At 42.2% G+C, this 27,506-nt stretch overlaps 1 protein-coding gene across 4 annotated transcripts in view; it reads left to right on the top strand.

Moving 5' to 3' along the window:
• ephb1 (EPH receptor B1) overlaps window positions 1–27,506 on the top strand; it is a 205,225-nt gene that overhangs the window by 112,255 nt on the left and 65,464 nt on the right. For all 4 annotated transcript variants that reach the window (XM_088085417.1, XM_042497108.2, XM_042497106.2 and 1 more), the window contains 2 exons: window positions 12,511–12,666; window positions 22,523–22,858. In XM_088085417.1, the coding sequence (XP_087941543.1) occupies window positions 12,511–12,666; window positions 22,523–22,858 (492 nt within the window). The remainder of the gene's footprint in view (window positions 1–12,510; window positions 12,667–22,522; window positions 22,859–27,506) is intronic.

Below are 27,506 nucleotides of genomic sequence, written 5' to 3'. Positions count from 1 at the left end.
AACTTAAAAAACCTGAGATTCTAATACCAGACTTCACAGCAGCGCAGCTACGATTTATGTATGTGAAATTTTCCTCTCTGAAAATTGGAATATAATCAAATTAAAGAAGTACTTAACCCACAAGATGATCATTTGTATTTCAGTTACTCACCCTGTGTTACACTAAATTCATAAGGAATGTTTTGTTTTTCCTGCAATCGTCCATAGTGAACAAAGAATCCAAAAATAGTCTTACACAGGGATGTAATGTAAACACAAGGTGAGTAAAATATATACGAATGGCAATTTAAAGGGAAAAAATTGTTGTAATGCTTTAAATAATTTTCTGGGTAGTCCTAATTCTTCAGTGTTGGAAATTTGGATAGATTTATTGGATTATACATTTATAGAATTTATAGGGCTATAAAATAACAAATAATCAATATAAACTGATGCTAAACTTTTTTGCTGTGAGACTGTGATAATTCATGTGCCTGTCCACTGCCCATCAATAAATGACTTCATCTATCAATCCAAAAATGCGTAAAGATGTTCGTAAGGATGTCCAGCATGGCCACACCACATTTAGACACACACAAACACACATACAATAACACATATGTTTGCCGGTTACATAGCTGGGGGCATATTGACTAAGGCTGCCTGATAAAGGTCAGTGCTGTCCAGATTGGGACAGGTGGGGTGGGGGCTGTAGTTCAACATCACACACACACACACACACACACACACGCACACACACACACACACACACACACACACACACACACACACACACACCGTCTCTGTGTGATAGTGCATGTCTGTTGTCAGGAAGGGAATACAGCTTTCTGATAAGGTTGTGTAGAGGTCATACAGATGTAAATATGACATGAATATAGATGTGCTGTGGGACCGGTTACCTTCTGAGGATTTCAGGGCTGCAGGTGCATTGCGTGCCAGGGAATTGGGTCAACCTCTGTTCATTTACGCTGTGCAACAGAATATTTGATGAATGCATCCATTTGTCTTTGCAAGGTATTAACAAAGTACATCTCCATGCTCATCATTCATCCACTGAGCTTTTCTGGTCATGCCTGGACCTGATGTCAACAAAATCGTTGTTTTGTGTGTATAAAAACACACCCACCATGAACCATGAATGGAACTGACTGCATTGGGTAGGACAAATGCATAGTTCCTCTAAACAGCATTTATTATGCAGCCTTTTTTATTTCCTGTTGCCTATTGTCAGCTTTATAAATAATAGCCTGGCTGTTACTTAGTATGCAGTGAGAAATGGCTGCTTTGCACAACACACATATTGTGGGACTCTGTCACCAACAATTTGACTGACAAGATGCACTCCTGAGTGCTTTCTCACTTTGTTTTGCTCTCACTTTCCCACTTCTCTCTATCTCCCTTTCTCACTCTCCCTTTCCCTGTTCCTGGTCACTTTTCCTCTCCCACGCTTCACACATAATTTGTGTCTTCTCTTTTGATGCACAGGTTTTTATCATTATTTCCCATTAGGCAAAATAGCAGCAGGGGTGATGGGGGGGGGGGGTAAGCTAGTACCGCTGGACGAACATCTCGCCGCTGAATGCTTTAATTATATTGATGTTGCTGTTTTTGTGATAGTTGATGTCATCACCACCCCACTGTGCAGTGCTGCTCCTGATGACCTCTCTATCACGGTAATGCTCTTGCCACCCACCCCCCCCTTCTGTTCTCCAACTTCACCTATCCACCTCTTGTCCTGCCATTGGAGACAGAGGCTACAGCCCGAGGGTAGACCCTGAGCTCACTACTGGATTTCAAAAAGCCAGACTTGTGCTTTCCCTCCCCTTTCCTTTCTTGTCACCCACCTCCAATTCCACTTTACCGCTAACCTCTGGCCTCCTTACTGTGTCTGACAGCCTCTTTGCCATGTGTGAAAATGTCAGCATCTGCATGACAGGGTGCAGACGCTTACAAGTGGGTTATAGGTCGGAGACAAGATGCAGCACTTCTATGCGGTTACTGGGATGGAAGGGCCTCCCGTGGTTACTGTCTCAGCGATCATCAGAGGGAAGAGAAGCCCGTGTTCAGCTGTGTGATTCCGTCATGGGTGCTTGTCTTTGCCAGAATATTTTGGTGTAAACATTGTGTTATGTACGCTCAATTAGGAATCAAATTAGGGAATGGTAAACAGTGAAGGGACCTTTGTTTTCCAGTTGTTTTATCGTTCTACTCCTCTGCTACCTTCAAATGTGCATAATTACTCATCCCCATTCACAGGCCTCTACACTCATTAGCGGGGCCTCACCCCTCAGCCAAGGGTCTGGGTATTTTAGGATACATGGGTATTTGAAAGCCATTGTTAAGCCTTTGCTAAAAACAATTCTTAGAGCATTTTAACAATAAATGGGCTGGTAAGAATTGATGTGTTGAGATCTCATCTAGATTAGGACTGCAGTAGTTGCCAGAGTATTAGCCTCAGCTTGTTTTCATCTCTCTCTTTTTTTTTTAATCTAAATGCACATTTAGATTAAATACAATAAAAATATTTAAATACATTGCTTCTAGTTTTTTTTCTAGTGTTTTGTGTTTGAGACTATCACGCCTACTAGTTAAAACCATTACAGTAGCATATATACATATACAAATATTGCAATATTAAAATATTTTGTATTTTCTCGAAATTATCGTCTCTGTGTAGTGTATGTTATCCAAGTGATGGTCCTCCTGAGAGTCCTTTCCTTTATCACAGTAACAGTCATAATCACACATACCAACTCTGTTGACTCACTGTTTAAAAGTCTGTTTGGGTGATATTTTGGCGATCTGTAGGTACCAGCAGGTTGACTTGTTTCCTTTCCCTCACAGCTGCTGTAACTGTTTAGAGATTACTGCTTTGCAGCTAGGACGAATGAATTTTAAGAATATTTCAGACATACATGATGTATGCACATAGTGTTTTTCTCTTAGTTTTAGTGCAAAGGAATGAAACAAGTAGTCAGTAAATGAAAAACAATCCATTCTGAGAGATCTTGTTAGCTCAGGGATCTGTCAGAGTCCTTGTTACTCCAATTGACTCTTATTACATTGTTGCATGGAAAAGTGTGTTTTATATTCAATCAATATTACAGGGCCAGGCACATTGCTTCAATGCCAAGCAACTTAGCTTTAAGCCTGAGCTCTATAGAGACATACATACAAATGCAAAAGCATCTAAAATTAGAATGTTTTCCTCTCCTTTTAATAAGAAAAATCATTTGTTTTATGGTTAGCTGCTACTCATTGCTACTTAATTATACTATTTACCAGCTCTGTGTTTATATTATTAGTAGAACAAGGTTTTTAATTGAATGAAACAATAAAGAAACTTAATTATAGACAATAACAAAGCTGATCAAAAAGCTGATGCTCCTCTTTGATCATAAATGGCAAAACATGACGAGATTTCCTTTTCACAACGCTTACCTGCACAGACTCCTTTCTCCTTGTTGATTTCGGGATTTAAGTGACATAGGCTGCCATGGATGCTCATAATTTTATGTGCTGTGCATCTTGTAGTGCTATATCAATACAGGGTATGTCCACAGCTCAGAATTCATAGCTCGAAGCTGCCGCCTGTAACTCTGTTTGATTTCATTTTCAATTACACACTTTGTGAAGAAATAACAAAAACAAAAAAATCTAATTTGGCACCAGAGCATATGCATAATACATTAGGCAACGCTACACAGGTAAAGGGTCCAAATGACTGGATTGGCTGATAAAAGTCCAACTTGATTTGTTCACTCATTTTTGTTTCTTTGTTTTTTATTCCAGTTTCTAATTATAAACAGGAGACAAAGTTACATTTGTAGATGGGCAAGCCTTTTCTCTCTGTCCCTAATTCTCCCCTAGCATAATGCTTTATCGTTTACAATCTGCACCTTCTCATCAGGCTAAGCTCAGCTTTCGACAGAACTATGAGCAGTGAAAAAAATAAAAGCTCCAAGGCCATAAATGTAGTAGACATTGTTGAGCAGAGCAACAGCAAAGGAGCAAAAAGAGCAAGAGTGGGCATCTTTGGCTAACTGCTATAGATTAATTGATCTAGCCATGAAGTTAATGAGCTAGATCCTTTTTAAAAGAGACAAGTGCTGAGACAGAGGAAGCTAATGGTCTCTCACAACATGGAGTGGTAAGAAAGAGAGAGCTATTTATCTTGGAACATATACTTTATTCACCGTGTGACAGAATCGCAAGGTAATTGACGGGGCCTGTAACTGCTGATTTTATTACCTCATTCTGATCATCCTTCTCTGCAAGTCATGATCCACAGACAACTCAACATGGGGCGCAACAACTGATTTCTGCTCCAGATAGCTGAATAGCCTTTTTTTTTCTGAGCCAGTTGACAAACAAACTTGACCATAAAGTTGAACATCCTCTCACCATCACATTAATGCATCTAAATTGGTAATGGAGGAGGCTTTTGTGATTACAGTTTGCAAGCTGACTGAAGGTAGATTGATCGAATCAGTAGTGCAATCATATCGCAATCAAACACCGGCAATAAAATGCTGCTTGCTCACATAACTTCTCTCAACTGATTTCACCCCTCATCAAGTAACTCTTCATCTCTGCCTGTCTTGCCCCTTCGCCTTTTCTTTCTGTAAGTTGGCAGTGGGCAATGAGCCTGGTCAGGCCCCTGTTAGCTTCTGATTACAGTGTAGATTGTAGTGCAAGCAAATGTTACTGCCTGCTGAGCAGCGATATGTTTCAGGAGGGCGGTTTTCTCTTCCACCTTGCCAGCCAGGGATGGATTGGCACAGTGGTGTCTCCTGGAATACCAATGCCTCCTCAACGTCGTCGGCTCTATCTCTTTCCCCCCTTCGCTTCTCTCTGACCACTCCTCTATCTGAAAGATATGCTCAGTGCCTTGGCACATAGCTGCATCTTCCTGGAAATAAAATTGACCTGAGCCAATGTGCCATGCGCAATGCAGAGCGGCCAACTGCCAACGCAACACCCGGTTATGACGAGTCTGTGTGGAGCTAAGAGATTGTATTGCTTTCTTGATCTGTATCATGTTATACACGTACACACATACATGCATGTACAAAAGCAGACACACTACTCATGCACGCGCTTTCAGTAAGCCAGATTTCCCAGTCGGCTGGTCTGTCATTGGCCGGCTGTTCAAAGGGAAAGTGTGGGCCAAAAAAATACTGGCTGTGAGGTTACCATGGTAACAGCCTGCCCAGGGGCGTGGGCTGTCTGCTAAATTGTGCGCTGGTTTGTTAAGGCTCACACATACACACACACACACACGCACCTTAATTTCAACCGTGTGTGTCTTCCTACATTCATTGTCTAGCAGACACCTGCTCTGTTCATTAGCATTAGCAGTCAGACTGTCGGATTTCATGTCCTTATGTGAAGCAAACAGATTATTTTGGAGAAATCACACACAGGCCTTTATTTTCTTTTATCTGGACACTCTCTCATCTTCCAGTTATTTTACTGTCTCACTGCCCTCTATTGAATCCACGCAGATATGTTTTTTCTCTTCAAACATGCTCATATGGAGGAGCACGGTGCTGAGCTGCTCTTATTCACCAAATATTAGGACTTTAATGGGTGTCAAAAATTTATCAGAGGAAGCGAATTGTTGTCTATCTTTGTCTCATTTTTCTCCCCTGTATGTTTTCTTTAGAGCCTCGCCCTGTGATACAAGGCTACACAGCAATATGGCAGTGTGTAGAGTTTCAAAGGTAGCCTAATTGGATGGTATCTCAGGGGGCTTTAAGTATTGTTCACTGGGGTTTTCTGCAGAGTCAGACATTGCTGTATTCGCTAGTTGAGAGGACAGGTATGTCAAGATGATCAGTGTTTGCTGAAGAGGACTAAGGCAGCAGAAAGTTTAGAAGAGTCGAATTTATGTGTATGTGGGTGAGTTTGTGCGTACGTGGGTGGTTGTGGGTGTAGGTGCGTGTTTTATCTTGGAAGAGAGACTGACAGGGCCAGAATGGACAGATGATTAATGATCAGGGGGAGTGTTCTGTGGGAGGAACTCTTCAGCACCGCAGCTCTCAACAAAAGCAGAGGGGGTATGCTCCTAGTGCTGCACTCTTTCAACCATCCCTTTTATTCCTGAGAAAAACCTCTCCGGCCCTCTTTTATTCCTCCTCACATTCTCTCTTTCGGTGAGATTAGAAGGCGATGACAGGCGGTAGTGGAGACATACACTGACCAGACTTGCCAAGTGATGTCACCGCTTTGAACCCTGGATGCCTTCAAGTAGAGAAGAAATGACCACACTTGTGAGATGTTGCATGCAGTTTAGTCCCAGATCTTAGACTGAAATGTTTTTCGTGACTCCCTGTTGACCCATGTTGGCAGTTTATGAGAAATATGCAAAATTGTTCTTGAATCAGTTTCTATGAATGAATAAATCATATCCCTAAAAGGCATTCTACCCGGACTTTTAATATCCTGCGGGCATTTTCTGATGATTCTGACATGCCTTTGTTTCGAGCCAGGCCTCTGTCTCAAATTATTGTATTGTGTTTTTCAATGACCTTGTGGAAAAATGGAACACCTGGGTTGGAAAAGCAGCTCATTACGTGAATTGTGGCTGGAAAATGAACAATGACAGACGAGCGCGACTGAATACCAATAGGCTGCTGCACTGATTGCCTTTTTGTTTTAAGATGTTGGCTGTCCTGCCACGTTCTGCGTCCCCTCCGCCAGACAAACGCGTTCATTTCACTACTCGGATGATATTGTCTGATTTGTCACATGAGCAAATCTTTACAGGCATGCGCTTGGCAGGTATGCAGCCTGTGGTTGGAGTGGGAGAGAGCTGTTTTTCTGAGTGACTGAGCAACAAAATAGTAAAATACGGGTCAACTGGGGTCTTGACCCGATCATAAGCCCGTCTGTATGAGTGTTTGGGAGTCAGGGGGGTGTATGCATGACTCAAAAGCCTGTAAAGACTGTGATCCATGCCATGTGATGGATGAGGGCCAGGGTTAAGAGTGTATTGCGGAGGATAAGGGTTGTACTTAAGGGTCACTGAAGCTAACTCACAACTTGTCCCCTTCTGTGGGTCACGCACCCTCTCCGTACAATGTTTTAAAACCTCAGAGAAGCAGAGAAGGTAAAGCTGCTAAAAAAAGTATCTTTGGTTTTTTTTCATTTTAAAAGACTGTGTTTAAATATTGTGGAGGAAATCATATGTGGATTTAATCAGACAAATACTGCAAATACTTACTTGTTGCAAGTCAACCTGCTGACTTGCAACAAGTTGATCTGACCATCCTGCACCATTGCAGGGTTTTCCACACATTCTGTATTTGTGACGGCACAATTAAAATATCTGCTACCATGTACTGATTTATATTTTCAGAACTGGATTATTGGTATTGGAATATGTAGATACTGTTTGGTTTTTGATTGCGCCAGAGCGTACTGTGGGCACAGATGAAGCATCAGAACACCAGGTGCAGTGGACGTGAAACTTAGTCTAAAAGTTTTCAGCTTTCACTTGCCGCTGTAGCAACTGCTCCTCTCAACCATCGATCTGATCTGATTAGCTCTGACTGCATTTATAGATCAATCATCCACCACGCAACTCAAACTTTACAAACTGCTGCTGAGGGAAAGAACTCAAGATGAGTTCTGCCTCTGATTCTGTAGGGAAAAACTGCATCCATTTGAATGCTCTTATTTTATTTCTATGCTCTGCAACATAAGAAAATGTCCTAACTTGAGTCATAACTTTAACGTGCTTAACTTTGTCAGTATTTGAATGCTGTAAAACTTTTTTTGAAGAGATAGATATCTCCTAATGCAGAAAGGAACTCTTTCCTTTAAATCTCAGATTTATCACAGTACCTTTCCACATCAACTGCTGCATATGTTTGATTGCATTTTCCCACAATTTGCTGCCAAGCCATTTCTGGTGATTTAAAAACCTCATACACACTTCAGAGTGATGCCAAGGCAAAAGTCAGGGGAGGACTTAGTGTACTGTGACTTTGATTGGGTTTGAGGAGGAAAGCCATTTCCAAACCCATCTTGGTCATAATCCTTTGCCTTGGCTTACTGCAACTCCTAACTGTGCATTTCCATTTTATCTCACACACACCTGGTGATGCCGGCATGACAAGCTAATAAAAGTCTCATTTCGCTGCCTTCATAAATCCCACGTCTCCAATTACTTTGGATTCTGATGGGCAATATACATTTCGCAACGGCACATTCTAAACACATGCACCTTATGTGACACAGAGCCAGAGAGCTACCATGCATGATGTATTGCCTGCAGTGTGCACTATATTATACGCTCAGCAACACGGTTAGTCTAACCCCAGGCTCTGCATATCAGCCATTGTTCAAGCCTCTTCACAGAGACTAGCTCATATTGCAAATCTTCTCGTGTAGCACTTGTCTTGGCCGATCAATACATCACTGTTGTGTAGAAGGAAGATCAGAGTTTTCCTCAAATTAACTTTTGAAATGTGTGGTATACAAAGTCAATCCACATGCTCATTTATGAGCTACATTCAAAACTGAGACTGTTGTCATTATCAGGAATGTAGAGTGGAAGAGAACCTGCTGGGAAAATGACTGACAGTGAAGAGATCATCATCTCATCTCTCCCGGTCAGGCTTGCTGGGACATTAGGTCATTGCAGTTAGACTGTGATGAGTAGCGAGCAGCGATCCACAGCTGCCATACCTCTGTCAACTCGCCGCGGAGTGAGCTGGAGACGGAGGGAGAGACAGAGAGAAAGACAGCCAACCTTAACAAGAATTCAAACCTGTCAATCAAGACAAAAAAAGCAACACAGGGAGAAAAAGGTGGTAGAAGAGAGACAGAGCAATTCATTACCAGTGGGACAGACCAAAAAGATGTTAGGGCAGAGAAGAAGTGAGAAGGAGAGAACAATGCAGAGAGAATCCTGTAGAGATCACTTGAAAGGGAGGAATGTTTTGTTTTTTGCATGCAGCCAGTTCACTTGTGGGTTATTCTCCCATTGGGGAGACTAATTGCTTGTTGATCTAATGTTCTATCCCCTCCTGTCCCCCAAAAACCAACACATTTGATGAGTGATGGGTCTATGTGCCTTTTTTTTCAGTGGGACAGGAACTCCTGGCCTCCTCCAATCTAAATATTCACAAATCAGGAGAAAAGACTTTGGGCTCAGTTCCAAATTCGATGAAGCATAACGCTACGCAGCCTCACTGCTGCCCGCCCTTAGAATGATCCCTCTGAGGGCTCGCTAACACTGCTCACATCGCTTTCTCACTCTCCCTCTCTGTCTATGCCCATATTTGTTTCTTCCTCCCTCTCGCTCTGTGAGGCACATCAGCGAGCGGCTAATTAATGAGTTTAATGCTAGGATTCATCCACATATTATGTGTCAATTAGAGAAAGAGCATCAGCTCCAAGGTAGGAGATATAATCTAAACGGACATCCATCCTGCGCTGGGTGTGAAGTGTTTGCATGTTTGTTTTTGCCTAGCTGTCACTTATCTCCCCTCCTGTAATGCTGATGGCAGCATCTTCACATGTCCAAGGCAAGGTATTAAATTATCTCAGGCTCTGTAGAACATATGCTAGTCAAGTGGCAGAAAATATGGGTGCACCATTTATTTAATGGGGTCACATGTGTAAATCAGTTCTGTAAATGCATTCCTGAGGTGAGGATAGCATTGATGCCAATATGAGGATGTTTTTTTGAGGGTGTGTGTTTATGTGAGCGAGTGTGTACACGAGTATGAGAAGTGTGTCTATATGCATTCTTCTGCTCACAAGTTTGCCTTGAGGCACTTTTGCAGCGCTGCCATCTCAGACAGCTGATTCAGCACAGCCTCCCCTGCCTTTCTCTTCACTTTTGCCCATTTATGAGTGTCCAGGCTCGCTACTGTCTGTCTGTAAACACACAACCCGAGGGCAGAACCCGATGCACATATTCTGCTCACGCCCCATTAAACACACGCTGAACAACTTATTGTGATCCCTTTCAGAGTCAGGGCAATAGATTTGAAGCGTGTGTGTGTATATGTGTGTGATGGCCATGCGCGTGGTTCCTTGCTCACCCTGATGCATGAATTTTACACAGCAAAGATGATGACACATTAGTTCTCTCCCCCTCTCCTGTTGAAAATGAATTTTTGATCTGTATTTTATCGTCTTGTAATCTCTGATATCTTCGGAAGTTATTGCTTCATAAAATGGCTCTGCAGCTGGTTTGTGCTTTCCCATATGGCCAGAGAGGGCTTTTTTAAGAGTCTCGATGTTCTTGTTGTATATAGAACTCGATCTTCTCACACATGAAATCTGTGTATTACAAGTGAAAAGAGGTCGCAAACTTCCACTCCCACACACTAAAACAGAGGCTCACACTTCCCCTATAGAAGCATTATTACCTTTACTCTTGCAAACCCAGTAGACCTATATATTCCACTATATAAGCATCTATAATTTCAAGACAGCCTGGAGTATCCACAGCATAGCAATGCGTTTCGCTTGGGGGATATAGTTGTGCATTGGAGCTGTGATATGCCGTATAGCTCCTAGGGTTGTTATATAAGCTGTTTGTGGTTGTTGTGGTCCGCCCTGGTATGTGTGTTTGTATACGGTGGTCTGGCTGTGTGTGGACAGTGTTGTGTGACTAGACATGAGGTCAGTCAGTTAGCCTCTGGTGTGTCTGCCAGCCCGACCGAAGGAGACGGGAGAGCAGCCGCCATTGGGGGCAGCAGCTTGAGTTGTGTGTATGCATGATGCCTCCTTTTTTTCCTTCACCTGCTTTCCTCTCCCCTTTTCTTCATCTCTCCATTTTTCACCAACAACCCAACAGAGAGACCGGCTGAATGGTATGAATGGAGGAGCCATAAAAAAAACGAAACCTGCTCTTTTTACAACGTAGTAAAGATGACTCTGGATTCCACACACCAGCCTCTCAGTGCATTTTTTAATGAAGCATAAAATTTTTTAATTAAATCTTAAAAGCCTGTTGATACAAAGGTCCAACGGTTTTTCTCACATAGCTGCTGTGCCACATTCTCCACTATTTGATCCGGCCTTGTGGCAGAATGGGACCAACTCCTTGGTCATTATTGCTTTAAATAACTCTCCATTTACCAAGCTCTGCCCAGATATTGGAATAGAGGGCTCCTAATCACATACAATAGAGCCATTTCGTTGTAAATTCAATACTGGTTTAACCGTTTTCTTTTGCTTTTAATATCTGAAACACTTAGCCAGTGGCTCTTCATTTTGTTTACCTGATAAAGTCTGTAATTGTCTGCAAGAACCTTTTTGTTCTTGATATGTATCTTGCTGCACTTTTTCTCAGAGCAATTTTTTCCTTTTACATACTGCACAAATACTGCTGTCACAGTTTAGTCTGTGAAAAAAGGGATATCACTTGTGTTTTTACACAAGTATGAGTACCCTACATCCCATTTCTCAGCCGCAGTCAAGCCTTTACAGTCTTTTGCCCAAGCAAATAGACACAGCTGGAGAAACTGTAAGATGCTTGTCCCATTAAATTTATAACCCCTCCCCCTCTGGAGTGCAGCAGTACCACAGCTTCCTCCCCCATCAGTAAGCCTGCTAAAATATTAGACATTTATCATGGTTATTACAGTCAGTAAATCCTTCCACACGGTGCAGAAACCCCCCAGCTTTGTATTCTTTTGGGATGTGAGGCTAAATGGATTAGGTTATTGCCTGGACATAGGTGCGGTGATATCAACTACAATAATCTTTGTCCTCCACCACGGCCTTTAAAATTTAGGGCCCAAACACATGAAGCCAACCGCCACTAACTAATGACTTTGCCTTGTGTTGCCTCAAGTCTTCTGCTAAAATTTGCACTTGAAGAAACTGAAAATGCTACAGCTGACCACTGACTCATGCATATTGTGTGAACCCCAAATATAGTTAGTTGGCTGTATTTCTTGTCTAAAAGAAACCATTATGGAAAATAAAACTAAACAAACTAGCCCACCATTTTCATGCCACTTCTAATTAAACAGTTGTGTCAATTAATCGGGATAGAAAATGACAATGTGTCAGATAGAAGTGTTGCAAAGTTTCTATTAGCCGTTCGTTTTACTTCCAGGTGTTGTCCACTTGTAGTCTTTTGTTTGTGGAGAATGAAAAGAAATGGTGAAAGTGAAAATAAGACAACCAGGTGAAATCACAGCTTGCCTGGGCTGTACAGTTAGTCAGAGTACGTCCCTACCAGCTGCCCTGGCCGTTAATTTAACATGGTTAAATGGTTTAATTTAAATAGCAACCACCACAATGCAAAACTACTGATTGATGATTTCCCACAGACACTCAACAATTGTCCAACAGCACCTCACGGCCAACTTTCAGATGGGTGCATTTGGGCGATCAGAGTGAGGGCCAAAGCAGACCCTTGTGAACACACAGACATAGAAACTATGATCCAGATGCCGGGTTCATGCATTGTTGTTGGCTTGTAGATTTTTTTTTCTTCATTCATTCTCTGACGTTGTTTTTCCTTTCTCACAGCATGCCCGCCGGGTACCTTCAAGTCCACCCAAGGGCCTGGTCTGTGTCTACAATGCCCTCCTAACAGCCGCTCTACAGCTGAGGCCGCCACCATCTGTGTGTGCCGTAATGGTTACTACCGTGGCGACGCTGATCAGCCGGATGAGCCCTGCACCAGTGAGTATATCGCACATGACATTATGAACACACTGTCACACGCTTACATTCTTTTTGGACATGCACCTGTAAAAGCCACCCATGTGTGCACTGAGGCATAAATGAATGTTTGACATCAATATTGAATAGTGTGGTCAAGCATACAGGCCACTATATTTTCATGATGACAGTGTCGAGATTAATCTGACTTTGTCTCTCTCTCACTGTCATCAAAGCAGCACATGTAGCAGCATTTAAATGAGCATGTACCCAGAGCCCTAGCAGTCTTTGCAGTCTGGTCATAATAATCACATTTCAAGGTTTTCATCATTGACGTCTCCTTCACTGCGCCATCGAGCTTCCTCGCTGTTTCCTCTCAGTTATCTCTGTCTCTTTTTCTTGCTGTTGTTCTTTCTTTCTGTCTGCTATCATCCCCCGAAGTCCTAATTACTCAGGCAGATGCTGCGAAGCTTCGATACTGTCCTGCCGCTATCCGCTGGAGATCCAATAAGGCCCCTCGCAGCATCATAGTTATCTTAATATGATGTAAAAGCAATATGCTAAGCCTTCCTGTTGTCCCTGTTGACACCGGTTACGCAGAAGGAGTGCGCCGTTAGACCCCCAAAAAGTTTGTATACCTCTCCTCCCTCGCTGCCACTGGGGAGTGTCTTAATGGTATTTCTCTCCTCACAACAGCAGACCTGGAAGCATTATTGGTGTGGTTATGTATTCATTTAGTCCTGATTTATTCACATAGACCTGGCTAATTGGCCTCAGGAATATGGGCTCTGGACTGTACTCCTTTCCTAATAGTTTAGCAGCTGTAGCCTTCACAGCTAAAACCTGTTTTGAATGCAACTCTTTTGCCGTCTTTCCTTTTTATAACTCTGAATAAGTGCCTTTAAGGTGCAGAGGGACCCCGATGCAGCATGGCTGTCTGTCTGACTGCTTGAACGCTTCCCAAGCGTAGCCATCCACACCTTTAGGCTTTGGATGTTCTCGACGGATGACACCCCACTTTCACCTTGAGATTTCTCCACCCTCCCATGGTACACTGCATAGCTCTCTGGTGAATTAGTGAACGCTTCATCAAGTACAGCATCTGCCTCTACCTTGAGGCCTCAAATTTCCCTCAAGCAATCTCCACAACAGCTCCCCAGTGGAGCTTCTTGAACAGATCCCTCTGGTCTGTGTTCACTTTCCAAACGAAGCCTGTGTTACTGTTTTTTTTTCCTGCTTTCAATCAAGCCACTTCTGTCTTATCTTCTCTGTCAGTTCTGTTCTCTTTTCCTCTGCTGCACACTCCGTTTTTCTCAGCTTCAATCCTCTCGATATCTTAACATTTAGGCGAGACTATTTTTGGGTTTAAATGATAACACATCATACTAGGTGCCTAGTAAAATCATTCTTAATAAGTTAAAAAAAGGGAAAAATGCACACTATTAAAATCACTATTACACACTGCACCACAAAGTAAAATATACATTAAAAGAGAAAAATGCTTTTATTTCCCACGTTTAAATGCATGTCCTACTGAGAATTTTAGTTTTCAACCCTCCCTTTTAACATTAACATCTTAAACCAACCGATTCCTCCTCAATTTGTGTTGACAGAATTCTTTTGCAACGGCACATTCAAAGCCTCCTCTGAAGGTTGAATCATACAGCCGCAGCTGAGCTTGATGCTCAGGTTGCCCTAGATCTCAGCAGGGGGGGCCAGTGAGATCATCCCAGTAAGAATCTCTTTAATACTGCGGGTCCCGATAAGAGTGCTGCTTGAGTAGCTTAAATCAGGCCAATCTGTGGCTGCAGAAGCTGTAGCTTTGGCGCTTTTCGCCACCATCAGAGGCGTGGGTCCCTGTGTGCTCCAGATCAGTCTGATTAGCTTGCTGATGGATTGTCCAGTGCCTGGCTCTGTCAGTATGGGGGGGGGGCTTCATGCTTCCTTTTCTCCCCTCAGGGACACGCCAAGCCTGGGATGCACTTCAGACTCCCCTCTACCTCCTGGCCCTCCTTCATCTCAATCCTCAGTCTTGCACTGAGTCCAGCCATGCCTGAGGGGAGGAACACTGAGCGTTCTGTCTCGCAGCGTGAAGCCCACTCCTGTCAGCGTGGCTACCCAGCAGTGGGCTCTGGGACAGTGGCTTGCATTGCACTGTATCCTCTCTTGGTCCCTTCCCTCAGGCTCCAGGCCTCAATCTGACGTACTTCTACTTACCCCTGGGCGTGTACATGTAAAAAAGAATTAAGGTTTATGTGTAAGGACTGTGTGTTCAGGGGAGGTCAGCCAGCTCCAGCATGCCGGGCCAGAGGGTTTCTTCCAATGTGTGAGTCAGAGAAGGAGAATGACAAGCTGAGGGGTAACTGAGGGGAGTTGGGGAATAATGCCATTGTTGATTGTTCCATAGGGGAGAAGTGATTGTATGTAAGGGATAGTATAGAATATGGTAATGATGGGAAGGAAGGAGTAATGACAAAGATAGACAGAAAAAAATCATCGTAGTGATGATTTGACAAACTGAGATTTAAGTCTGTACATTTAGCCTGAATATAGACCTACTGAATGTAGGAGAAATGATGGATTAGAAGAGCTATCAGGGGAGGTTCTACACACAGCCCACAGTAACACAGCATATAAGAGAGTCCCAGCGAGGCACAAAACATTGTTGAAAAAGAAAAAACATGCTGTATATGCATGTTTACATCTTGGAAACCACCACTGCCAGCCACCAACCAAGTCATGGGGAAAATCTTTGGAATGTAATTGAATCAACATAAATATAGGGAGAGAGAAGGAAAATAGGACGATTCTGACGGGTTTCTACATTCCTGATCCGTACCGCATTGGCTCTGAATCATGCGGCTCTCGCTCTGTACCCAATATCTGTGGCCTGTCCCCTGAAAGCCTCCTTGAGCACTGTCAACACTCTCTGCGCCTCGAGAAAAACAACAACAAAATTTCTGACTGGAAAGACGGAGTTATCAGGTTTTCCATTCTCCTCATCATTCCATTTGGATTTTCTTTCTTCTTTGCTCCCCTATTCATTGTCTCCTTGTTCTGTTTTCAAAGAGAAGGAAGTGGGAGCTGTCAAAGAGCATAAATATTCGGTTCTTTTATTCTGTTTTTTTCTCCACATGAGCCCTCTTGTCAGTTCTAGAGTCAGTGAAGAGAGCTCCCCACAGCAGTCACCTGGCCAGTTTCCCCTTAGTATATAGTAAATGGAAGTATGTCTAGGTAATTGACCAATCCCAAGTCCCGCCCCCCTTGGTTACTGTTGCTAAGTCAGACAGGCTTTACAAAAACAAGCATGGTGATGCCGGTTTTGCTTAGCTGGGTGCGGCAGTATTTAGTAAATATTTTATGGGTGTGGGGTAATATATCTTAGAGAAGCCGGAGGCAGGGACTACAGTATGCAATGGCTGGATATATTCACAATGTCAACTTAACAAGGCAAAACAACACAAGTTAAGGCTTCAAGTTTCAACAAAAAGGGAGACCTAAGATGACAAGACTGGCACTCAAAACTGCTACTGTACTGTGGGTTATGTGTGCCCTTTCCCTTTCAGGGAATCAGTAAAATACTCTATGTATTTATTACTGACTTCAGAACATGGTGCTGACCTAACATTAGTATTTCTTTACTGTGGAAAGTTAGGTTAGTTACTTTGGGGCAGCACCTAACTTATAGAGATAATATAAACAAAGGAATGTTAGCCTTGATCTAGCAAACGATAACTCATGACATCTTGAAAATAGGACGTTAACCAACTTATCTGTCCTTTCCCAGTTCTCTGTAATGTTACCACAGAAATAGAAGGAAGCACACCTATGTGACGTTGTTAATCTGACATTGCAAACTCCTCTTGATGTTGCTACTTTAGCTAGCTAACTCGGCATAGTTGAGCAGTTTTTGCTAACGTTGGCAAAGTAATGTGTCCGTGAAGACTGTGACAGTCCCCAGGCCACGTCTTTAAAATATTGCCTTTTTTTCTGCTTTCAACATAGTCGAGCTTAGCCCATATCTGATATGAATACAGGAAAGGGGAAAGCTGATCAAGGTTCCGCTGAGTGCCAGGCTTGTTAAACACAGAGCGAAAAGGGGCAATTTCTAGGAAATTTTCTGTCCTACTTTAATCGTGTGTTCCACTTGTACTGGGAAGTTGAAATTTCTGAGTTCCAAGTTGGAAATTTCAACTGGAGCGCCCCCGAAGTCCAATTTGCGCCTTGAAAAGTTATTGGAACCTCAGTAACCATGACCTCCAAATCCAAGATGGCTGCTCTATGCATCAACCAGTCCCCCAGGAAATGCACTGGGATTTGAAGCCAATTTAGTTGTGGCTAAACTGGTGAATTAGACCTCCTGGGTCTGATACCGTTGGGTCCAAAAATACAATACACTGCGAAGTCTGCAAATCAGTGGATACATTATTTTTGAGGGTTACAAAGGGACTTGTTTTCATATCAGGATTTGATCCATTCGCTCTGATAACATTTGGAAAGTCTAGATGAGCCGCAAGATTAATTCATTTCATCCCTGTTCAAGTTAGTGGAGCCCTAAACTAGAAGTCGCCAGCTTGGAGGTGGAAGACTCTTGTGCACTTGCTCTATGTACCCAATGATGTGGAAGCAGCGCTGATCGTCCGGGTAATTTCATACTGCAGAAATAGAGCTTTTTTGGCATCATATGCCACTGAACAACTTTCATGGGAATGAATTGGGCCCCTCTGCAAATGCTGTATCCAGGTCTTGTAATAGATCAACATCAGTCAGTCATCTGTAGTAATATAGGCTACTGTTTATTAGCATTTCTGTGTTATTTGTGTTTCATTAAAACAGTCAAACATGCAGTCCTGGCCCACTTTTATGCATGGACATGTTGGCACAATGTTTGTGAGCACAAAATGCAGCGTTATGCATTGTTATCAGCTGGTATTGCCAACAATGACTAATCTGGCTAGAACCGGTACTGCTCACAACATCTTGGTTTTCTGAGTTGTTGCTTGAGTGTCAAGTAATTTCCAGCTTTGACTTCTGAGGTAAATGGAATACAGCAGGAATCAGCAAGGAGGACATAATGCAACAGACTGGCACATCATGCATGCACACAAAAATGACTCAAGTCTCTCTGTTGCTTCTAAAGCTTTTTGGATGCAGTAATTCAACATTTGGAGTCACTGCAGAGAATAATGTGGGTGGGTAGATTATCTTTTAGTCAGAAAAGCTTCCGCATATTCCTATTGTTCCTGCTCAGACAAGTCATTGCGGATGCACCCACCTCTCTCAAGCTGCATGCTCCCATACACGCTAACACACACAGTCTATCTATGACTCCCTCAGTCTCTCAGCCAGACAGTATTAGTCCTTATAACATGTTTTATTTCATGTCTCACCAACCCACACAGCCCTTCTTTCTTTCTCCCAGCTCCTCTGGCTGTGATCAGTATCTCCACACAGGGACCTTCTGTTGGTCCCTCAAGGCCTGTTTCACATCATAAAAACAAACAGTTTGAAAGAAGAGAAGCGCCAGTCTCAGACCACTCAAAGGGAAGATGAGTAAACAATGTGCAGAAGTGTTTATTTTGGGCACTGGGACACTCTTTATATTAGCAGCCAAGGGAGAAAACTAGGCTGTGGTCTTTTACAATGCAGGTGGCACCTTTACACCCCCACACTAACAGGGCAGTGAGGAATACCTCAGTATGCGAGTTCACCTTTATTGTCCAAAACCTACCCAGCACACAAAGATGTATTTTCCCATAAATGCAAATACTTGAAGTCAAACCTTTATCTTATTTTGCCTGATTCAACACTGCCTCTACATATTTACATTTTCCTGACCTTGGCATTACCTTTGTCCATTTACTTGCTGTTTTCATGTCCCACACAGGTTGCAAGGTTGCTATTTTTATGATGCATTTTAATTACAATATGATGTCAAATAGCAGAATTAACAAAGTTACATTTTGGTTAAATTTAAGAGGGTGACTCAAGAAATGTATTAAGTTGTTAGAAAAATGCCTCTGCAGATAGTCATGTAAACAGGATTATTATGGGGTATTGTCAGTTTGTGTGACCATGTAAACAGCTTACACAGACTTTTCCTTGACTCACAGTTTTGGCAGCAGTGGCATTGTTGTTACATGTAAACACAACGCAAATCTAATTGAGTACATCCTTATTAATCACATGAACAAACCAATCCAAAAGCAGCCAGCAAAGAAATATATCATTTTACTGTTAGACTAAGTACTTTGTACTTAGTAACTACATAAATAATTACTACAGTAGGTTATGTGGCTTAATGTCTTAAAGGGGACTTGATGATTCTTTTTTGTATTTTTTGTGTTATATATAGTATTACACTAAGGGACCTTCATGTTAAACGTAGCCACCGTTTCAAATAATGAGGTAAAGGTATGTAGAACCGACCCTTGTGAGGTTTCTCCTCAGGTTTCCTACAGTTATGAATTATCTGTTTACTACTCTGGCTACAGTATAATGTCATAGGGTGCTGGATTTCTTTATATGGTCAGTTGTTTACATTTCATAGACTATGATGCTAAATGAAGCTACATGTTATGCTCAGGGAAGCATATGAATTTGATTGTGGATGTTGTTATTTTCTCCTTATTTCAGATCAGATTCCTGCTGGAACATATCCGGTTTTATTAAGAAGCTTTTATTGATGATTTAAAATTAGCGAAATAGGTCCTCTTCAAATGTGCATTACTACACAAAATGACCAGACTTCTTTTATCTCCAAAAAGTCAAGTTATAAACATTGATATGTCCTCATTGCCCTTGTGCAAACAACCTGACACTTTGCACCAGTTGTTGTAATTGCAACATTTAAATAGAGCCCTTACCATGTTGTGATACAGAACATGTCACAAAGAGCTTCAGAGCTGCTCGGAGATTATGTTTTGCTCCTTTAAGGGAAAGCAACATGTATGCAAGCACAGCCGAGCCTGACTGGCATGGCTAAATGAACACCAGCTGAGAGCCTGTAAGTAACGTTCTCAACCAATTAAATCCTATGGCAATTTAAAACAGCCAAAGGCTCAGTAATAGTCTGCAAATCACTGGTTAAGTGGCCGTTGATTCTGATTTCTTGTGCCATCCCTGCTTATGTGGAGCCTGGTTATAATTGGGACAAAGTGGTGTGACGCCTCATTCACACCTCAACTAGGCAATTTTTTTTTTCTACCGTTGTGTAAATACATTGATACAGACAGTGTAGGCATAAATACACAGAAACAGATAGTTCAGGCGTGTCTGCTTGTGTCACATGCATTTTCCACATGAGCAAATTTGCATTGCTTTTCCCAGCGATGCAAGTTTGGGGGCGAGTGCATGCATGTGATGGATGATCCAGAGGATACAAGCGGTGTGAGTAACATATGAAGTGCCTATTGTGCAGTCCCAAAGGGAAAAAGCTAAAGTACAGCCAAGTCCCTCATATGGGCCTACGAACACACCCTTTTTCACCTTATTCTCCCTTCACATACATCTGGAAGCATCCTAGGACCAAATATTGTGCCATTTGACCATGTATCCAGAGCACTAGCCGTCCTCTCAGCCAGACTATAATAATCACACTATGGAGGTCATGCCCTTCCTGTCACTGACCTCTCCGTTGTTGAGGCGCTGAGCCGAGGTCGCAGCTGTAGTAGTGCTGTTCCCTCACCCTTGTGTGTTCTGCCGCTTTGTCCCAGCTCCCCAGGGCTATCCCACATGGCTTTGCAGCAACAATGATTAATTGTGTCTCTGTTGACTGAAGTAACTATCTGCCCCAAGCCCATAGAAATGGGAAACTCAAGTGCTGTATCATAATAGGCATGGAAATCTACATGTATGCTGTTGTCATATTTTTCTCATGGGTAAAAGAGGAAAGGGAGTGCAGGTTTCTACAATTGAGCGTACATTTAGTTTCATAGTGGTCGTGTACAAGTGGGTCAGTTAAAGTCCTGTTTTAATGATAAAGGTCAGGCTTTATGAGGGATAAACTGGTACCAGAGCAGCACCACAGGGCAGCCTCACTTAACCTAAGCCGCTCTGACTAAGGGCTTTGGCGAGCGTGTGCTTTATCGGCAGTGTCTGGTATCTAAGAAGAAAGGGCTGCTTCTGAGCAGCTGCAGGGACACATAGTCTCAGCTAAGCAAAATTCTACACTGCCATTTGAGCAGATTTGAACTCTCAAAGACTTGAGCTCCAATCGCGGGAGGCTGAACAAGCCACTTTTCTGCACCCTAATATTAAGCCCGCACTCAAGCAAAACAATTGTTTTATTATTTCTTGATTCCTCTCTGAATATCGTCTTTGAGGTTTTGCTCCAGCTGCGGGCTATGAGGGAGTGAATGTGAGCATGAATCTCCAGAGCCACTTGGATAAGAATACTCCATGCAACACTGCATTTTGCTAAATAACCAATGTTTGATAGACACAAACGTTTCGCTGTATGATCTCTCAGGCTGTGAATAGAATAAATTAGCATTCCAATTGTGCTGAAGATGGAGAAAAAGACAAGTTGCTCTTGGACAACAACACTTTATTACAGGGTTGTAAATTGACTAAATTGACCTAACAGCAGGCAGATTTACAAAACAGTTTTGCTTGGCAAGCAATGCGTAATGTTGCTTTAAAGGAACAGTTCATCCTAAAATCAAAAATACTCATTTTTCTTCTTGCCTGTAGTGTTATGTAACAGTTCAGATTGTTTTGTAGTTTTGTAGTGTAGCTACCCCCCAATGCATGTGTTTACTAAGTGTAGGGTGGATTTACAAAAAGACACATTTCAACTGCCAGTTAAAAAGTAAAAAAAATGTTTAGTTTGACAAATAACAAGGTAATATAATTTTCTTACATTTTTAGATGGCACTTGGCTCGAGGTGCTCAATGTGCAAAAAAAATAATAAAAATAAATAAATAGATAAATAGTAATGTCTCTTTCTAGAACTCCCAACCCAGTTTCTCACAATAATCCACAGATCTTGTTGTGAGCAGTTTCATATAGGAGCTATTTTCTTTCTACCAAACTACACCCACCAACAATATCACAATGGAGGCAGTAAGAAGTGTGTGCATCTACTCATGAACGTGAGTTTCGTGTAAGCCTGTTGGTGAGGACTCTTAGTCATCTAGGTCATGGTAATTTTAAGTGCTTTATCACAGGCAACTGAACTTGCTTGAGTTTCCTGAAGACGTTTCACCTCTCATCCAAGAGGGTTTTTTCAGTTCAGAACTAAAGAAGTGTCTTGGATGAGAGGTGAAATGTCTTCAAGAAACTCGAGCAAGTCTGGTTGCCCACAATATAGCACTTAGGACTTGAGCAAGTACAACTGAGCTAGCTGATGTGACAGCCCAGCTGAGGATAATGCCATTCATGTTTACATCTCATGCTGTCACAAGCGCAAGCCTCTCGTCCATGAGTAGATGCACGCTTCCTCCTGCACGGTAATATATTTGGCAGGTGTAGTTTGGCACAATGAAACAGTTCCTCCATTCAACTGCTCGCTGCAAGGTGTGAGGATTATCTTGAATAACCAGGTGACAATTTTTGGAAAGAGACATTGCTCATGAGATTTTTAAATGTATTTTGTAAGCCAAGTTCCATTTAATTCCATTATATTTGAGAGAGGAAAGACATCTCTATTTCTGATAACTCCAACACTCAGGAACTCACACCAAAAAAATCTAGATTGATTAACAAAACAAAACTTTTTTTTAATTTTGTTTTTTGATGAATGGTCCTTTTAAGGATCATGACAGCTTGCCTTATGGTAAAATCTTTTTTGATATTAAATAGGTCCAGCTGTAAGGGTATGTGAGCTTAGCTCAAGTGTCATTTGTCTTACACCTTTTCTCTGTGTGTCTACAGGTGTCCCATCCAGTCCGAGGAATGTGATCTCCATTGTGAACGAAACCTCTGTCATCCTGGAGTGGCATTCTCCCAGGGAGACAGGCGGTCGCAATGATGTCGTTTACAACATAGTGTGCAAGAAGTGCCGGGCCGACCGACGCTCCTGCTCCCACTGTGACGACAATGTGGACTTCGTTCCTCGACAGCTGGGTCTCACTGACACCAGGGTGTTCATCAGCAACCTATGGGCTCACACTCTCTACAGCTTTGAGATACAGGCCGTCAATGGAGTCAGTAATAAGAGTCCGTACCCTGCCCAGCATGTCTCCATAGACATCACCACCAACCAGGCTGGTAAGTGGATGCCGTGGCGAGGTTTTGGTGATAATGTGGTGGTGCTATTGATGATGATGACGACTAGCTTATATCTTACCTTTCCGTACTACTAGTTCTGCTTGTAAGCAAAAACCCGCCTTTGTATTTTTAATTCAATTTGCATTTGTGAAACTCTACTATTATTGCATAAATGTGAATCATTTCACCTGAGAAGACCATCATTTTTGCACAATGTGCATTTCAGAGTCTCACTTCACAGCATAGCTTACTTCAGGGCTGCTAAGATTTCACGTCGCTCCACCGTGAATAATGACTTTATAGCTTGAAGCAAGAGGCCAGCTGCTTTAGTGAAAGTTATACATACATGCTCTCTTACTCACCCTTCCCTCCCCGAATCAAAGTAATGGCTTTCCCTTTTGAAAACACGATGGAGAAGTTCAAACCCAGACCCAAGACACAGCATGTTACATTTTGTGGCAGGACAAGCACAATTCACTGCACCCATCCTTCTTTCCTTTGTAGTTTATTTACACATCAAATCCGGTGATGAAAATAGCCCCAGTTTGCATTTCACTTTAGGCATTCCAGAAATTCTTGCTTTTTAACATCGCTAAAGGTAATCATCCCTCCACAAACAACACATGACTCATTTATAAAACCCCTTTTTTGAGGTTCACATCTGGAGGTTGCAGGCTGGTTGCTTCACAGACTGACGCATCTCTTTGTTGTTTTTCCTTTGGTCTTTGTTTAATGAGACTTTGTTTTGAGAGCAATGCTGCACAGCGAGTCAGTACTTCTCTCTTCATGGAAGGCTACACCCCAGTTGAAACCTGTCTGTAAATCTGCAGATTTGTACACCGACACTGCTCTCCGAATTAACAAAAACAAGAGAATTAATCTTACTTAATTCCATCTATTTCATACATTTGGGTAAGCATTAGGCGTGATCTGCAAAGCTGTCATTTCTTAGTTGCACTGTTTTTAGCTTAGCTGACTGCAAGACACAGACATGTTAAACTTCCAAGTTTCACCTTTAGTGTTGAATAACAGCTATCCAGGTTCGACCCTGTCCACTGTTCAATACTTTAATGTCAAACTGAAGGAGACCGGCCCAAGATAGATACACGGACAGCTGCTGTTTTCAGGCTACGCTGAAATATTCTTCATTCCTGCTCTTTCTCTGTCCTCTCTCTCCTCTCTCTCCTTGTCTGTCTCCCTGTATGTTTGTGTGCATGTGTGTGCATTGTCTGACTTTCCCTGTGATGGATCAGAGCCCAGCCAATGAAAATGACCTTCATCCTGCTATCCTTTCCTCTCTCGTTCTCCCTGTCTGTCTTTCTGTATGTTTGTGCTCATCCTCTAACTGTGCCTGTGATGGGACCTGAGCCCAGCCAGTGGAAATGACAGGTCGAGGGAGAGATTGTCTTTGCCGGCCCTTTTTTTTTTTGCTTCAGAGTTTTTCATGCTCTTGTAGATCTTTGCAAGCAGAAGCACCTATCAAGGGACAAGTATTGACCAAGTGAAACATTTAAATGAGGCTCTTTTCATTTTTCTGTGTTTCTGTGGACGAGGCGGACCGTGAAAATCACAGCGTGAGCTTGTGGGACCTAATAGCAGACATGAAGCGGAGTTACAGGGTGGTGAAAGACAAGAGATTGTTGGTTGAGTTCATACTGGCAAGGTTCCCATAAGGAAAGAGTTACAAGTTTGTCAGCTTGGGGCCCCTGGAACCTTTTGTTGGCCACGCACTATGATTTTCTGTGTTATGTTTTCCACATAGTCTGATCCACTGATGAAATACCTAACGTCAAATGGATTCAGAATTATTGATGCTCATTTCAACTTTATAATTGTGGAATGAAATATTTTACATTTATTTCAAAGACCAGTGAAATAGAAATTGCTTTATCTTGGTCCCTTTTGTATAAAAGTACATTTTGAAATTAAATTTGGCCCAGTTGGTGGAGGGCATACCGTATTTGATTACGGTGACTCTCAGAAGAATGTAATGACCAACTGAACTTGTCTCTGTCTGCGACTGAGTCAGTCGGGGGAGGAGTGGGAGGGAAGACGGGGCAGGATAGAGAAAGGGAGCTCTTTTTTTCTTCTTCTTTTGACCAGACTATGAGACTGTGACAGTGAAGGAGAGGAAAATGAGGGAGTAAATAGGTCTGATTATCAGGGTGGCCTAATGGTGCCGACTGTCCCCATTTGACAGGCTAATAGCACACTTGACAGATAGATGTAGAAGAAGCAATACCCAGGCCTATTGTTGAAGTCTGCTGCAGTAATGAGGTGTCTGCCAGTAATCTGCCAGGCCTATGTCCAGCCCTATGTGGCCCTTTGTAGCCAGGTAATTGCACTGTTCCTAGTTTCGACAGGGGGTTTCATTGGCGGGCCACTGAAGAGGCAGAAGTATCCAGAAGGGATTAATGTTAATAATGCACTTCAAAAACTAAAAGAGAAGACACACTTTTAAAATGTAGGGCTCTATTTTTGTGGGTTCATGCACACTGTGTTAAGAAATAGAGCATGCTTCCGTTTTTTGGAACCTTGAAATCCTCTTGTCCGTTCATTTGGTGTTTTTGTGCACTGCAAACTTGCATGATGCAAGGTGGGGAAGGGTGGCGTAACAGAATGCAAGTTCCATGTAAATGAAGTGGCAGGAGGAGAGGTGTTTGTATTCTGAGCCTGGAAGACCATGGAAATTCCCAATACAATACCAGTCATCATACATACAGTGGGGTCATTGTGCCAAGATATTGTAATCGTTGCATATGGGAAGTAATGTGAATATTTAAGCACCCCACTGGTATCCAGGGTGCTGATGCCTATACTGTACACAAAGGCAAACTTCTCCTTCATCTCACCCAATAAAGTGGCAAAATGACATCAGCACAATCAAAACTCTGTTGAAACTGATTGCTTCAACATCAGAATGACAACTTTAGCGCTTAACTGTGAGACAAAAGCAAAGGCTGGCACTGTTTGAACTAAACAGACGAACAGCGCACAACCCTAATTTCACATGTTGTCATCCGAATGCCAGAGCCAGGGCTGGCAGTAGAATAGACAGATTTCTTTGTTTATGTGACATTGCCATGTTTATGCACATCAGGGAATGCACAGGTGCAAAGATATCGAGGATATGAAAGTTGAAACTTGTCCACTGAATGTTTTCATTGGGATTCTGCTGTCTGTTAGTTATCACTAATGCCTTAGGGGATGTGCATAAAAGCTTACATTTCTAAATCAAAAAAAGTCATTTCATTATCGTTTTTAATTTTCATAGGTTTAAAAAAAGGCTCAAAGAATGTGGCAGAGTTAAAGCCACTACTCGGTCTCCTCTGAATACCTCTTTGCTCTGCCAGTCAAGGTCAGCCATTTTTGTGCTGTTGTGCTCAGTACAGCTGTTAAATAGGTCTGACAAGAGCAAAATGATTGCTTGTCAGATAATCATTAATCAGCATACCCTCTTGTTTATTTTCAATTTCAGCCATTGATTTTTGCAACAACAACATGCATGGATGTGACTTCGCTTAATATGAAAGTAAATCGCAAGTGCATTTATATATGCACTCATTTTCTGGGCAACATGGAGCAGTGATTGCAGTTGTCACTGTAGCCGTGTCACAAAAATAGGGTCTGTAAATCAATCATATAGAGTGTGCATCTCAGTTTAAAGGACCACTTCACCAATTTTAAACCTTATCTTAACTTATAGCCCTCACATTGTCTGGCTTATGAACAGCAATTGCCAATAGCACTCCAAAACCTACAGCTGATGATTAAGGTTTGAGCTTGAACAAAAGCAGGGGAAAGAAATATAGCTGTATTGGTGATTCCAGGGTTCAAGTCAACACAGATCATTAAAAGCTGAAAGCTGGGAAGGATCCTTTGACAGTTTCAAATGCCTTCTTTAAAAATTATGACAACAGTTTTTTGACAACTGGACAGATGTTCATTTATTTATGTCAAAATCTGTGCCAGACCACGCCCTTCTCTGGCAATGACCTCATCCCCTTTTGGTCAACTGCTAAAATCTTTTGAGGATGCTTAATCAAAACTGTCCAGCAAGTTTGGTGGCATTAGGACAAACTAATTAATGGCCAAATTCTCTGCCAGACTAATGCACTTGTCTGGGCCTTAATTATACCACCATGATCAGGCTAATTCATGTCATATTTCTTGGGCAGCATAAGCACACAACCTCAATAATTGGTGAAAATTCCATGTGTCTATGATGCACTGTCTCACAGGAATTTGCAAAAACATTTCTGAGGACAAATACTTGCTTACTTTAAGTTATTATAGTTTCAAAGTCTCACAGTTCTGTCTGTTCAACAGAATGATAAAAGGCCTCCACACCAAAATAAGCCTTTTTTTGCTTCTACTCAGCTCAAAACATCATCAGGTAGAGGATTTGGGGTATAAGTAGAGCCTTCCCATGAGATATAGACTGTTGACAAGAGTAATAGTATATTATTACCCTTGTAATACTACAAGAATGTCAACCTATGAGAGAGCAGATAGGTGAAGTGCTCCTTTATGTCAGATTACCCAGAAAGAAAGAAAAAGTTTGTGCTTGTCTCAATGTCTTTTCAACTTGACACAGCTTTAGTGTGGACTGTTGTGAGATTAAGGAAAACCAAGAGACCCCCAAAAA

Source organism: Plectropomus leopardus, chromosome 12, assembly GCF_026936395.1.
Source record: "Plectropomus leopardus strain MGB_pleo_1.0 chromosome 12, ASM2693639v1, whole genome shotgun sequence".
NCBI lineage: Eukaryota > Metazoa > Chordata > Actinopteri > Perciformes > Serranidae > Plectropomus > Plectropomus leopardus.
This window is presented reverse-complemented; position numbering and strand designations above follow the sequence as displayed.